This window comes from Mustela lutreola, chromosome 3 (assembly GCF_030435805.1).
Source record: "Mustela lutreola isolate mMusLut2 chromosome 3, mMusLut2.pri, whole genome shotgun sequence".
Classification (NCBI taxonomy): Eukaryota; Metazoa; Chordata; class Mammalia; order Carnivora; family Mustelidae; genus Mustela; species Mustela lutreola.
In genome coordinates, this window is record NC_081292.1 from 186882906 (window position 1) to 186897094 (window position 14189).

Below are 14189 nucleotides of genomic sequence, written 5' to 3' on the forward strand. Positions count from 1 at the left end.
CACCTTATTTAGCACAAGTTAAATACAAATTAGAGACTCCATCTATGTGAGATAGTAGTTGTTTTCTAAAAGTATAAGGTCGAATTTTGAAATCTTAATGACATCTACCTCTTTTATTGATCAATCAAGTGCATTAATGTGAAAGAACATTAACATCAAATTTACTGCAGTGAACACCGTTGCTTGAAGCATTCTTCACACATACACAGAAAGCCGTATTAGTTGTTAGAGCTTCATGATTTTTTAATCATTCTATAATTTACTAAATGACATCTGAACTTTAGCTTTAACAGGATTTTTCTTCATGAAATATCTATTCTATTTGCCTAGTAATTATGTAGTGTTTCGAAGTGAAGATGAGAGTGAAAAAATATATATTCTATTTTATTTTTTTCATTTTTTATGATTATCTATATATACTTATGTTCAATAATATGAAAGGTATAATTTAAAGCCTATATTTCAGGGGGAAACTTCATTTAAATATAAACAAAAATCCAAGAACATGTGAAAATTGATTTATTATCCATGGAACAGGATAAATTGATCACAAGAGGTCAATTTAAGTATGTTACCATTCCTTTTAATGTAAAATAATTATGTTTCAAGGATTTCTTTAGCAGCCTATTAATATATACACCTTGGGTGTCTTTTCAAGTAAAAGGAGGCAAATTGGGGGGCTTTACAATACCAGACAGGTATTAATATACCAATAATCCATGCCCTTGAGACTTAATACTTCTTATATTATGTTTTAAAACCATTAATATTGTACAATATCTCCTTCATCTCTAATATACCCAATTTCACAAGTGAATCATAAAGAACATGAAATATATTATTAAAGAAATACTGTATGTTATAAATACTAAACTCCATTTTTATAATTTATTTGGTGCTATCTTATTATTACTAATTTATAATAAAAATTAATTTTTCCCATTTTTAGAGTCTACATGGATGCATTTACCCAAAAGAAATTAATAGTATTTATTATTAAAAGACAATAACTCACCATAACAAAATCTTAATATTTTACATTTCTTTTTTCTTAATTTTAGCTATTCCCTTCATCCATAGCCTTCTGTTTCTCTTATCTCACCCAGCCTAGCGGTTATGATTGGAAATGAATTATTAAATTGAGAAGGAAGCAATGCTAGCGGGCAGGAAGAAACACTCAAATCTCTCCAATTGAAATCACCTGTTACATGAAAAATGAGAAAGCATTCTTCATTCTACAGCCTTTTCTGGAATGCCAGTTGATGAATCTGCTTGGAAAAGTGTTTTATAAAGTGATAATAGTGTTCCAGCATAGAGAATGAATCTTTTGATTTTTAGGTGTCTCAAAATTTAACAGAGTGATTTGTTTTCTCTTTCTCTTTCAAGACACAATTCCTCAGCAATTCTTTTTAGCTTTGTCTTCCAAATCTGTCCAGAATACAAAAATTCTTATTATCCTCACTATTCTCCTTATGGTGCAAATCTTTACTGTCTTTGGCCTAAACTGTGGCAATAGCTTCCCAGGCGATCTTCCTGCCTTATCTTTGTTCCCCCACCCCTCTTCTACAACAGCACCATCTCAGCACAGTAGTGTAAAATGGATTATGTGACTGTTCTATTCAAAAATCCTCCAGTGGTTTTCTATCCCACTGAGAATAAAGATCAAGTCACTCAAATAAGCTACAAGATCCTGTTTCATATGTGCTTCCCATATAACTATCTGCCTTCCCTCTATCTTTTACTCATCTGCTCACCCTACCCCAGACACATTGGGCCTGCCTTGTCCTGCTCTCAAGACAAGGGGAGCTCACTACTAAAGAAAGCTTGAAATGCTCTCCTAGTTATCTTCTTGACTTGCTTTCTTACCTACTCTAGATTATCCAAATATCAACTTTATGGTGAGAATTTTCCTGATCACCCTGTTTAAAATTGGAATTCTTCCTAATTCCCACCATTCCTTTCCAATGCTCATATTTTACTTTTTCTCTACCATACTTAAGACTTTTAAATACTACACATAATTTTTTTTTGTTTGATGTATTTTCTCCCTTCCAATAGAATGGCATCTACATGAAGACAGGAGCTTTTTTGTCAGTTTTGTTCATTGATGTAGCTTAGTGACTAGAACAATGCACATAACAGAGTGCTCAGTGCGTATATGCTTCAAAGTAAATTTTGAAAAACAAACCTGTAAGGTCAACTAAATGAAAGGTAATTATTTGTATTCTATCAGCTTGACTGCAGTCAGAAAAACTGGTTCTTGTCAGTAAATACAGTCAGTGCTACTATAAAATTGAGATTCTCAGTATTTCTTTACTGTTTAAATGAAATCATTATTATTATTGAATTAGTTTCTCACGAATGGAGACACTAATATTTTGTCTTATAATTTACTATTTTTCCAGGCATTAACCTCCATGCAAACTAATTATTCAATTTACAGGTATTGCTATTGGCATGTAGGATTGTAGAGGCTCCAACAGTATTGCAACAGAATTAAGAATGGGAAATAGAAAGAGCAAGGGGAGAAAAAGTAGAAGGAGTTGAATAGATATTTATTACCAGTACCAAATCTCTATTACTACTCCATCTAAATAATTTTGAGAACAGTGACAGGGCTTGTCTTAAATGCCTTAATATTATGTCATAAGGGGAAAAACATATCTCTGAACAAATATTCATGGGTACTTAATTTTGGACTGGGCAGGCTAAAATGCTATAACAAATAGACTGGAAATATAGTGTCTCAAACAAAAGAGAAGTTTATTTTCTTATTGCTTAAGAGTCCAGAGCATGTTATAAGACAACCAGAGGTAGAAAATGGGGGTGGCTTTACTTCAAGCCTACTGACAATTGCTCTGTCATTTTCAGTAATTGGCTTCTAAGATTACTCTTGTCCTTGTCATCGATACCCCGTCTCTCCACCAGGGGAAAAGAACATAGAAATGGCACATATCACTTCAAATAATACTCTTATAGAGAACTTAATAACATAACCACATTTAACTTAAAGGAGGCTAAGAAAAAAAATTAGGTCGTCAGCCAGGCTAATAATATGGAAGAAGGAGAGAGTGGCTTCTGGTGAACAGCTAGTAGTCTCTGCCACACTGTGGCCTTTTGCCCACCAAACATCTGTGCCATTCTTCTTTCCACGTGTTCTCACTGACCTTGCACGCTGTGCACCAAAGGAGACGACACAAAGTGCTACTCCTTTACTGCAAGTACCTCATAATGCATGATCTCTGTGAGATGCTCCGTCCGCTCTACTGGAGGCAGAGGCATCTCACGTCCTGGTGACAAATAACAGACAAGTTTTTGTCTTTTCTGTCACCACAAAAAAATGTACCTTGAAGCAAGGACAGAATAACTGCAACACAAACTCCAATACAAAAGTAGAAAAATGGGGAACACACAAGAGTTGCTAGTCTAAATAGTGATGGAATCCTGGGCAGGCATCATGAGGAACTTTGCCATGGCACTAAAGAATAGTGATTGAATCATGTCTCTCTTCCTAAAAGAATCACCTGTGCCCGTGGTTCTCTCTGGTCTCTGTCTTTGTTTGGGGAGGTTTTGTTCGTGTTCCTTATCCTCTATGACCAGAACTAAAGTGGGTGCTATGGCCTGTGCCTTCAGTGCACACTGTAAAATACTAGAAGTGAACTTCCTTTGGATGCAAGTTCAGGGCCCTGAGGATGGTTTTGAAGTTTGAAGGGTCTGAAGAGTCAGGGTTATTAAGAATAAGATAAAATTTTCTAAACTCCCAAGGTTTCCAACATATTTTCTTCCAGTCAATGCAATGCAGAAGTAATCACAAATTACTTTTCTAAACATAGTTCTTAAATCTGCTTTATTTTTCTCACTCAACTTAATCTTAAGGGCATCTGAAACAACACTCCTGAATATAAGGATAGAAGATTTATATCTCACTGTCTGGGGTCCAGAAGCTGTTGAATGTTACAAGTACCTCTGTATCCTTCCGTCCTTGTCTTAAACCACTCCGTTTTTGCCAGTGTAATATCTTGTTACAGCAGTGGAGGCAGTTACAGTCAGTAACATTTTGGCTGTTCCAAACCCTTCCCCTCAAGCTAGGAGCTAAGCAGGTACATGGTCTGCCTACCAAATATCAGAGTGATAGTCTGGTAGAACCCCTCAGCCAAATCCCAGCTACCATGGAAGAAAAACAACTAGGAGTCACCTAGAATAACCTACCTGACATAATAAATTGCAGATGTATTGCACATTCTCTGATTGCTTCAATATTGCTGCATTTTAAAATTACTTGTAATCTCATTGAAGGTAGTTATGGAGTCTTAAATTTTTCCAATATCTATAACACAGTGTAACACTATTCATTTTATGAATATTTATTGATAATCTTATTCTTTGAAGAAACACTAGCTATTTTTTATAGCTGACTGAGATCTTTTCTGATTTTCCTATCCCATTTTAGTCACTTTTTAGATTTATGTAGGATAAGACAGAACAATTAAATTTTATCTTGAATGTAAATGGGAGCAGGGAGAGCACTTTCTCCACATGTATACTTGATTTTTTTTTATCATTCATGCAACCAAACTACTATGTGTCAAGCACTGCCTACTTAGGATCCAATGGTGTGAGTATGTGTGTATGTGTGTGTATGTTTAAGTGTGCATGTGTGCTTTTAGATTGACTTTTAATAAATATACTTGAAAATTAAGGTAAAAATCAATGATTGCTAGTTGAAATACATATAAATTTCCACTTTATATAAATAATCATTTCAGAAGATCATTGAAATACTCCTGTTAATTACTCATAGGAACTTTGTAGAGTGTCGATACGTCCAAACTAATCATACCATAGATACTGTTCAGAGATTCTTCTTAGCACTTAGTAAATGTGACTCGATCTGGGATTTTTTATGTTAATTGTGATTCTCAGTTATCCAACTTTCTGATAAAAAGATAATTGGGTGCGTTTGGCAAGTAATGTCCAATTGAGGAGCAGTTGCAAAACTTAGGGACCTGACATCAACTAACAGATGCTCAAGACTAAGTCAGGAGCTCAAAGATAAAAACAAATTGTAAAAGAGAATAATATATTTTAATCTCCTCCTTCTCTGGTGAGCAGCAGAATCTATCAATATAATTTTTTTCACTAAAAGTATATGGCATCAGGATAAGAGTATATGACTCAGCACGGCACAGCTTCTGCCACCAACATCTTTCAAAGGCAAAAGATCTCTCCCCTTAAATCACATAGGTTCCATTAACCTATGAAATTATAAAGATACCAGTTTTAGACATATCTACAAAGTACTGATCCATGAGTAATGAGTAACTTTAAATTGCAACCCAGTGTTTTGAATATGCCTCATATATCAATAGTTACTATAGAAAAAATTAATTTCTCCCTTACTTGCCACAACCTCAGCTTCAAAATTGATATATATTTGTTTCTCTTTGGTGATGAAAGTAAGCCCTTGACATTGACAGGAAATTTGAAATATAAAGAATTTTTGACATCAATTAGGAGCAATTTTGATCTGCTATATCAATATATACAGGGCATCAACTGGAAGAGACAGTATCTGGATATCAGAACCACAGAAAAAAGTCATTAAATAAAAATCTTTGAAATCATTCCAAGTAGGGCTGAGTCTAGTGGGAACCAGTTTTTAAACTACAGTTGTTGTTGTTGTTTTTTTTAAACACTGAATGATTAAAACTTTGGAAAATATATTATAATATAGAATGTACCACAATCTTCTATTAGGATTCTCATCTAAGTCAACAGTGATAAAAATTAAAATTTGATACTAGTGTTAAAACTTCAGTTACAGAAAATAAATAAGTCTTAGAGATCTACCATATAACACAGTATACACAGTTAACAACAATGTATTGTATAGTTAAAATTTTGCTAGATTTAATATTAAGAACTCTTGTCAATAATAATAGTAATACAAGAAGACAGGAAAAAGCTTTTGGGGGTGATATTAGGTTTATGTCATAGACTGGTGATGGTGTATATTTATTCATGGGTGTATACTTATTACCAAATTTATCAAATTGTATACATTAAATATGCACAGCCTTTTGTATGTCAATCTTACCTCAGTAAAGTGTTTTTTAATTCCAATATACTGTTATAATAAATATTTATTAAATCTGATCACATAATATAGAAACATAATAAAATTAAGAATTGCATATGATTGATTACTGCACAAAAGCAAATGGTATACATTTGAGAATCAAAACACATTTAAGTTGTCACTACTTGAGATAGAAATGGGTCTAAATTATATTATTAGGAGCCATGTTTTCTGATGCAGACTATGCCAAACATTATTTAACTGAATCTGTATAATTCAGGTGGGTTCTGTCATTTATTCATTAATTTCCTATATCGGTCAAGTCAGGAGACAAAACTCTAACAACATTTTAACAGTAAGAATTTAATTTATGGGACTGTTACCTATGTATACGTTGTTGGATGACTAAGTAGAGAAAAAAAGAACTGCCACTGCCGGAAAGAGCTACCATCCATAGGATTTAGTGAATAAAAGAAATAGGGTGGATTGTTGAAACCTAGGAACTTGAAGAGGGGTGCCTGTAGAACTGAAACTTAGCTCTTGGAGGAGGAGGACCCTTGTCTACTGGTATTGGTGTTCCTCGGCTCAGAAATGGGGCCATGATGGGCTGGGAACACAGACCTCTGAGAAAAGGGTGCCTGTTTGCTGGAGTTAACGTCTTTGATGACAGCATAATGCAGCTTTTCCGCAAGCATTAGAAAAACTGCCAATTTATCTGGATTTATCTGCTGTGAAGAACAAAGTGCTATTGCTGAAGTGAGGTGTTGCCAGGGTGACGCTTACTAGAACTACAGGTCCAGAAGAACCCCACAGGAAGGAGATGAGAATCAAGTCTCCTCCTCCTCCCCCAAACCTGCAGTTTCCTACATGCACCCTCTATTGCCAAAGCCTAACAGAGAGTCTGCTGACAAAGCAAAAATGTGCATAGTCTGCAAAATTCCAGTTGCAGCATTACAAAAACGGGCATAGGAGGATAAGTTTGGTACTAAGAAGAAACAACATAATAACTGCTACATTAGGAGACAGTCCACTTATGCACAGGACATAGTAAAGCCTTTTAATGAATCCTTCCAGAAAACCAGACGTTTTGTAAGCATCTTACTTGACCTTTCTCCTAAATATTACCCAGAATTCAAGAAAGAATTGGTAGAATTTGTTCAAGGTATTGCTTTACTTGTAACCCCAAATCAGTAGTGTTTACTGTCACAGTGAGTCCATTTTTCTCCTACAAGTAAACTACAATAGCTCAGTGACAATTATTTACCTAAACTTTTAAAAGTCATTATCACATATTTAGAATCCGAGCACTATTTCAATAATTAAAGTGATAAGGAGTCTGACTGATGATTTATAGTCCCTTAGTTAGCTGAAGCAGTCAGGATATTTGATAGTAGCTTTTTGTATCCTATTTTAAACCTAACAGAATAGAATAATCATACATAAATATATGGATGAAAGGTATTTGACACTGTAAAATAATACATCTGACTGTCTTAAAAATATAAAACTATAACCATACAGTTTTTTACAGGACTTTGCATACATCAAATTGCATTAATTCTTGCAATTTATGAATTGACAAGAAGCATTTAGTTTGGGTGTATTATACCAAAATTAAGCATAGAGCAAGTTATTATCTCTGTCATATTCATGTCTATTAAATTGCTGGTTTGAATATAAAGAAATCCTGTGGAAGAGAGAACTAAAATTCTAACCCTTTAAAATAAGTATTTGTTTCTCTCCCGCTTAAAACAAACAGCTTTCTAATGAAACAATTCTAATCCTATTACATAGGCTTGATCTGTATACTTACATTTAGAAAAGACTATTACATCAACAATGATTAATAGAGTTAGAAATGAATTTCACAGAGATTATTTCAGTAGCTTTCTATAATTTTATCAATCAACAAGTTTTTTTTTTTTTTTTTTAATGTTTCCTGGTCATAGTGCTGAGAGAAAAAAGCATTGCCCATGTATATTTATTAGTGTAGAGGGTTAGTAATATTTAATATTTCTTACCTATTAACATCCCAAATTTTGCTAGTTGTATCCAGGGAGGAAGAAGCCACAAAATCACCACAGGAGTGCCACGTGCAGGACCATACTGCATGGCTGTGTCCTTCAAAGGTCAAAATGCAATTGCCTTTAGACAGGTCCCATAATTTAACTGTAGTGTCACCGCTTGAAGTAGCCAATTTGTTGCCACTATTTGCAAGAATATAAAAAGGTAATTTGTTAAAAAGTCAATTTATGAATTTTTTTATGAGTGGTTATATGCTATCATTAATTTGTGTGTGTATCTGAGTTGCTTTTGCTTCTAATGACATATTAAATGCTTTAATCTTATTCTCTTATTTGACTCCATATAATTAGGTATTTATTTGTATTGTTCAGTAATTCAAGTTGATGAGAAAACTGCCGTTGCACACTTTCTAGATTAATTCTTTAATATTCTTCTAGATTAATTCACTAAATCAGTATTTTTTTTAGTATGTATTTGTTTGAGGGCTATATGTTAGGTTCTGTGGATAATGTAGCCTCAGAATGATGAAATTTTAGACATTGGCTGACATAATTTCAAAAACATTGTATAACACAAAACAATAGGTCAGCAACTGTTTATTTGTGGATTAACTAAATGCTCCAGGAATGCTGTTTTGATGCTGAAAAAAGTAAACCAGGAATGAGATTTTGAGCTCGATCTTGAGAGAGGAAAAATTTTGAAGAGTTGAGTGAAATTGAGGATGAGTCATTGGATTTTCCACCTGGGTCACTGGTAAATGTTTAAAAAAGCAATGACTTTCGAGTGGTGGACATGAATGCTAGTTTAAGAAATGAATGGGTGTTAATGACATGAGCAGAAACATCTAGGGCTTTTTGGTAAAATATTAATTCCAAGAAGATTTTAATTCCATCAGTTTCTTCAGATCCTTCCTCATTGCATGCCCCTTCTATGAGTTCTCTTAGTAAGTTTTCTCCCTAAATATAATGAATTGCTTATTTGTGCTTTTTCCCTGTGATTTTGACTGGGAACTGTTTCCTCTCTGTTTCAATGGCATCAAGCACTAGGACTGACTAACTGAAGTACTCAGCAAATGCTTCCAGAATGAATAAATATATGAATGAATGAAGTTATGCCATAAAAGAATAAGGAAAGGTACTCAGTATTTCCAAGAAAGGAATGGAAAGATCCAGGTAAGAGTTTGCTTACTTGCTTTCTTTTTTTCCCCCTTTTTTCTGAGAGAAATAACATTTTTAAGTGCAAGAGAGAAAGAATCACTGGAGAGGGAGAGCTTAAAGGTGGTGAAGGAAAGGTGGATTACAGAGTAAAGAAGTTCTCATTAAAGTTATAAAAGGATATCCATTTTACTTTTCAGATTAGCAGAGTTAAAAATAAATTACTCTATGACAGGTAGTCCTTCACTAACAGAGAGATGTTTAAAACTTTTACTTTGCGGCTTTTTTTTTTTTTAAGATTTTATTTATTTATTTGACAGAGAGAGAGATCACAAGCAGGCAGAGAGGCAGGCAGAGAGAGAGGAGGAAGCAGGCTACCTGCTGAGCAGAGAGCCCAATGCTGGGGCTCAATCCCAGTTCCCTGAGATGAAGGCAGAGGCTTTAACCCACTGAGCTACCCAGGCGCCCTTTGCAGCTGTTATTTGTACATACATTTACCGTCCGAAGTTTTACTTTTCAATACTGAAGACCTAAAGATACATTTGTCTAAAAATAGCCAAAAAGGAGTGCCTGCCTGGCTCAGTCCATAGAGCATGAAACTTTTGATCTTGGGGTCATGAGTTCAAGCTCCATGGTGCCCCTAGAGCTTACTTAAAAAAATATCCAAGCAATGATGCCCCTAGTTTTATTTTTGTATTTCAACATTTCACAATTCGGGGTCTCTTCTGGTTCCATACAAATTTTTGGATTATTTGCTCCAGCTCTTTGAAGAAATGGCATTAAAAGTATAAATTGCTCTAGGCAGTATAGACATTTTAACAATGTTTATTCTTCCGATCCAAGAGCATGGAATGGTCTTCCATCTTTTTGTGTCTTCTTCAATTTCTTTCATGAGTGTTCTGTAGCTCCTCGAGTACAGATCCTTTACCTCTTTGGTTAGGTTTATTCCCAGGTATCTTATGGTTCTTGGTGCTATAGTAAATGGAATCGATTCTATACAGATGTAGTGAAAAGAAGCGCCATCTGTACCCCAATGTTTATAGCGGCAATGGCCACAGTCACCAAAGTGGAAAGAACCAAGATGCCCTTCAACGGATGAATGGATAAGGAAGATGTGGTCCATATACACTATGGAGCATTATGCCGCCATCAGAAAGGACGAATACCCAACTTTTCTAGCAACATGGATGGGACTGGAAGAGATGTTGCTGAGTAAAATAAGTCAAGCAGAGAGAGTCAATTATCATATCGTTTCACTTATTTGTGGAGCATAACAAATAACATGGAGGACAAGGGGAGATAGAGAGGAGAAGGGAGTTGGGGGAAATTGGAAGGGGAGGTGAACCATGAGAGACTATGGACTCTGAAAAACAATCTGAGGGGTTTGAAGTGGCGGGGGGGGGTGGGAGGTTGGGGTACCAGGTGGTGGGTATTACAGAGGGCACAGAATGCATGAAGCACTGGGTGTGGTGAAAAAAATAATGAATAATGTTATGCTGAAAATAAATAAATAAATTTTTAAAAAATTACATAAAAAATATTCAAGCAAACCGAAAAATCAAAAATAATTTAACCATGCCTGTTTCTCAAACCTATCCTTCTGCTAGACTAGCATGCTATTATGGATAGAAGTCTTCATCAAGGATAAGAATTACTGTAATGTATTTCAGTCTGGCTGAAAACTCATGTAAGTTTTACATTCTTCTCCCTTGCTTTAAACTATGTGAGAAGAGAAACAAAAATCACAATAGTAATAATTACAACTGGAATGAAACACTTGTAATCATCTTTATACATGACATCAACTGATATTTTGTCAAGAATAAACAATATGCTCATAATCTTTTAATAAATTGAGGTTGTTGTTCAGGTGTATGAGCTCAACCAAAACCAAAATATACAGAATATAAATTTCTGAATTTCTTTGAAATGTTTTGGCTTTTCAAGAGACATGGTTTGAAATATGTGAAACTGTATGCTTTGGGCTCATGAGAAAATAAAGACACTTGAGGACTGAGAGGGAGCAAGAAAGAGAGAAAGAATGATGAACAAAAATTTAAAAGGTGCTCTAAGTCATGCAAAAGTCAGAGTTTCCCTCAGCTCCCCACAAATAAGAGAAGTCAGAATCCTCAGAAAAGGGAAAAATAGATCCAGATTGTTAGCAAGTACACGAAATCATTCTAATTTACATTTGGTTAGCTTCTGGCTCTCCTGGACAGCCCACATAACCTTGGGCAGGCCATTTAACATTAACACTTAACATTTCTGAAAGTTATTGTCTTTATTTAAAAATAAAGCTCAATATAGCTTAAAGCATTGTTTCAAAAATCAAACAAGAGAATTCTTATGACAGCACATTTTTAATTCTGGGTAATCTTCCAAATTGATACTGTTTTTGAACGGATTCTCCTGTGATCTCTAGTTTAGTTTTTATGTGGAATTGTTCATCCATATGTCCATAAACAGTAGGATGGTATACAACTACTGCCATTCTACTATAGTTTCATATAGCTGTGTCTATCTACTCAACAGGATTATTTGAATTTGTAAAAGGACTCTCAGTTACTATAGAATAGGTATGTATTATGTAGCAGAAAAATAAATAACCAAATTATATTAAAATACTTTCTCATACTTTTTAGAGGTAAACAATAAAAATTTTGGTTCCAATGAGCTCATAAAATGATTATATATGGAAAACTCTAAACTTAGAATTTATATTACTTGAGAAATACTAAGACACATTTGATTTACATTTAATGTGCCCAGTTTGTGTGAGTCCTCCAAACTGAGTTAAGAGTTGAAACAAAAAGGGCTAAGACTGCTTTCATCCAAGTTGTTCTAAATCCTTTGTCTTGATACAGGGCTGCTGGCCGCATTCAACTGGTAAGTGAGGGCACAGTGGCAGAATAAAGCAAATACCAGTCCACACAGAGAATGGTCTTTTTGGAAGTAAACAGTGCCCACAGCCAAGTGTTGTTCCCTTTGTTCTCAAATGATATATCCTTATTTTGTGTAGAACTCTAGAATCAACCAAGAACCATAAGTGAAGTGGATTCAGAAGACAGCATTCTGTGCAGATATTACAGATTCTAGCAAAAGAAGAAAGGCAATATTCAGTGTTCAGGAAAGAGTGGGCCATCCCTGCCTGGTGGTGAAACCACTGCCCTTAATTGGTTGGGTGTATTGCTTGGAGCTTCAGGTGAACCTTCGTTAGTTGTTTGAGAAACTTCAACTGGATTTTCAGCTCAGTCTTTCCACTTTTACAAGGAATGGCAAGATGCTGGCGAATGGACTCTCCAGTGCCTGGTATACAGACAGCTTCATAAGACATACTATTTATTGTGTATGTGAATGATGTATGTAATAAGGAAAGAGAGATTTCACTTATGCATAGATCTGTGTTAATAGAATGGAATAACCTACATAATTTAGGGTTTATTTCTATGTACAAGTTTATGTATAGCAAGACATCTTGGTACAGAGGATAGAAAAATGTTGGAATTCTAAAACTACTAGCATGTTACTAATTCTTTTTGTTTAATCCTGTGCATTTATGTTATTGTTCAGGTTGTAGATGCAAAAGGGCAGAAACCGGTAAGTTAGTTTATGAAACTTTATGTGGAGATCATTAATAACGGTGTCATCCTAAAAATAAGATAGAGATGCCTAGGTATGTCTTTAAACTTTTAAGTATCAATTTCAATCTTGGAAATTATTTTATTATTTAATTCTCTTATTGTATCCAACATGCTTCTGAGTACTCCAGTTGTCATTCATTTGCACACATGTGACACATTAAAATGGAATACTCTTGAAAAACATAACCTGAGTAATTATTATATCTTGATATATATCCATAGGTACTAAAATATAGTTGTTCTCATATTTATTCAAATTGTTTCTATGCATACCTTATGACTTAGTGTCTGGAAAAAGTTATTTTCAGAATATTAAATCTATTTTTTTCAGCTATCTCAAAATTTCTACATTTCACACTTACTTTTCTTTTCTTTCTTTTGACCCAGTGTTCTAAAAGACACAGAATATTCATTTATTCATTTCACAGTTAGTCACATGCTCCGGTCACTGTACTAGACAACTCCATCCATCATCATTCTGTACTTCTCAAATATATTAAGCATTTTTACCCAAGGATATCTCTACACACTTCCCCCAGCACTAAGAGGCTATCTCCCCTGGATATTCCCATGGATTCCTCTATTACTTCATTCAAGACCTTCTCTTCAACTTTACCTTATCATGGAGTGAATCTCTGATAATCCCACTTAAAATATTACATCATCACAACTTTTTGCATCTTTGTTACTCTTTACTGTGTTACTTTTCTCTATAGCACTTATCACCATTTATTAAACTACACATCACTTATTTATTGCCTCTTTCTCTGCCAGTGGAATGTAGCATATATGAGAACAGGAACTCTTTTTAAATTCACTGCTATATCTCCAAAGCCAGCTTCATACTTAGTGTGTAGGGAATCTCATTAAATAGCTATTGAATCAATTAATTAATACATGAAACACAATTATGTATATGCCAAAGTCCCTAAAGTCTTTCTATTTATTTATTTATTTATTTATTTTAAGATTTTATTTATTTATTTGACAGAGTGAGAGAGAAGACATAAGCAGGCAGAGTGGTGGGCAGACGGAGAGGAAGAAGCAGGCTTCCCGTCAATCCTATCACCTTGAGGAGTTTCAAATTACCATCTCTCTGGGCCCAAAATGTGAAGACCCAGGTACTGCCCTTTTGCACACAACGTTCTAGAATATTCCTCATTTTCATTCAGACCAGGACCCAGCCCTCTCTCTCATAACACCAAAGACAAGAGCTCTCAATCTGTAGCCCTCCTGTGTGTTTCTGACCCTTGGTTAACATGGACCATGGGACAGGCAAACCCACTCTTT

The 14189-nt window shown here is 34.7% G+C and overlaps 1 protein-coding gene across 1 annotated transcript in view; it reads right to left on the minus strand.

Moving 5' to 3' along the window:
- Window positions 1–14189, minus strand: part of SPAG16 (sperm associated antigen 16) — a 1020752-nt gene that overhangs the window by 470609 nt on the left and 535954 nt on the right. Inside the window, exon 12 of the mRNA XM_059168131.1 lies at window positions 8101–8286. Coding sequence (XP_059024114.1) covers window positions 8101–8286 — 186 coding nt within the window. The remainder of the gene's footprint in view (window positions 1–8100; window positions 8287–14189) is intronic.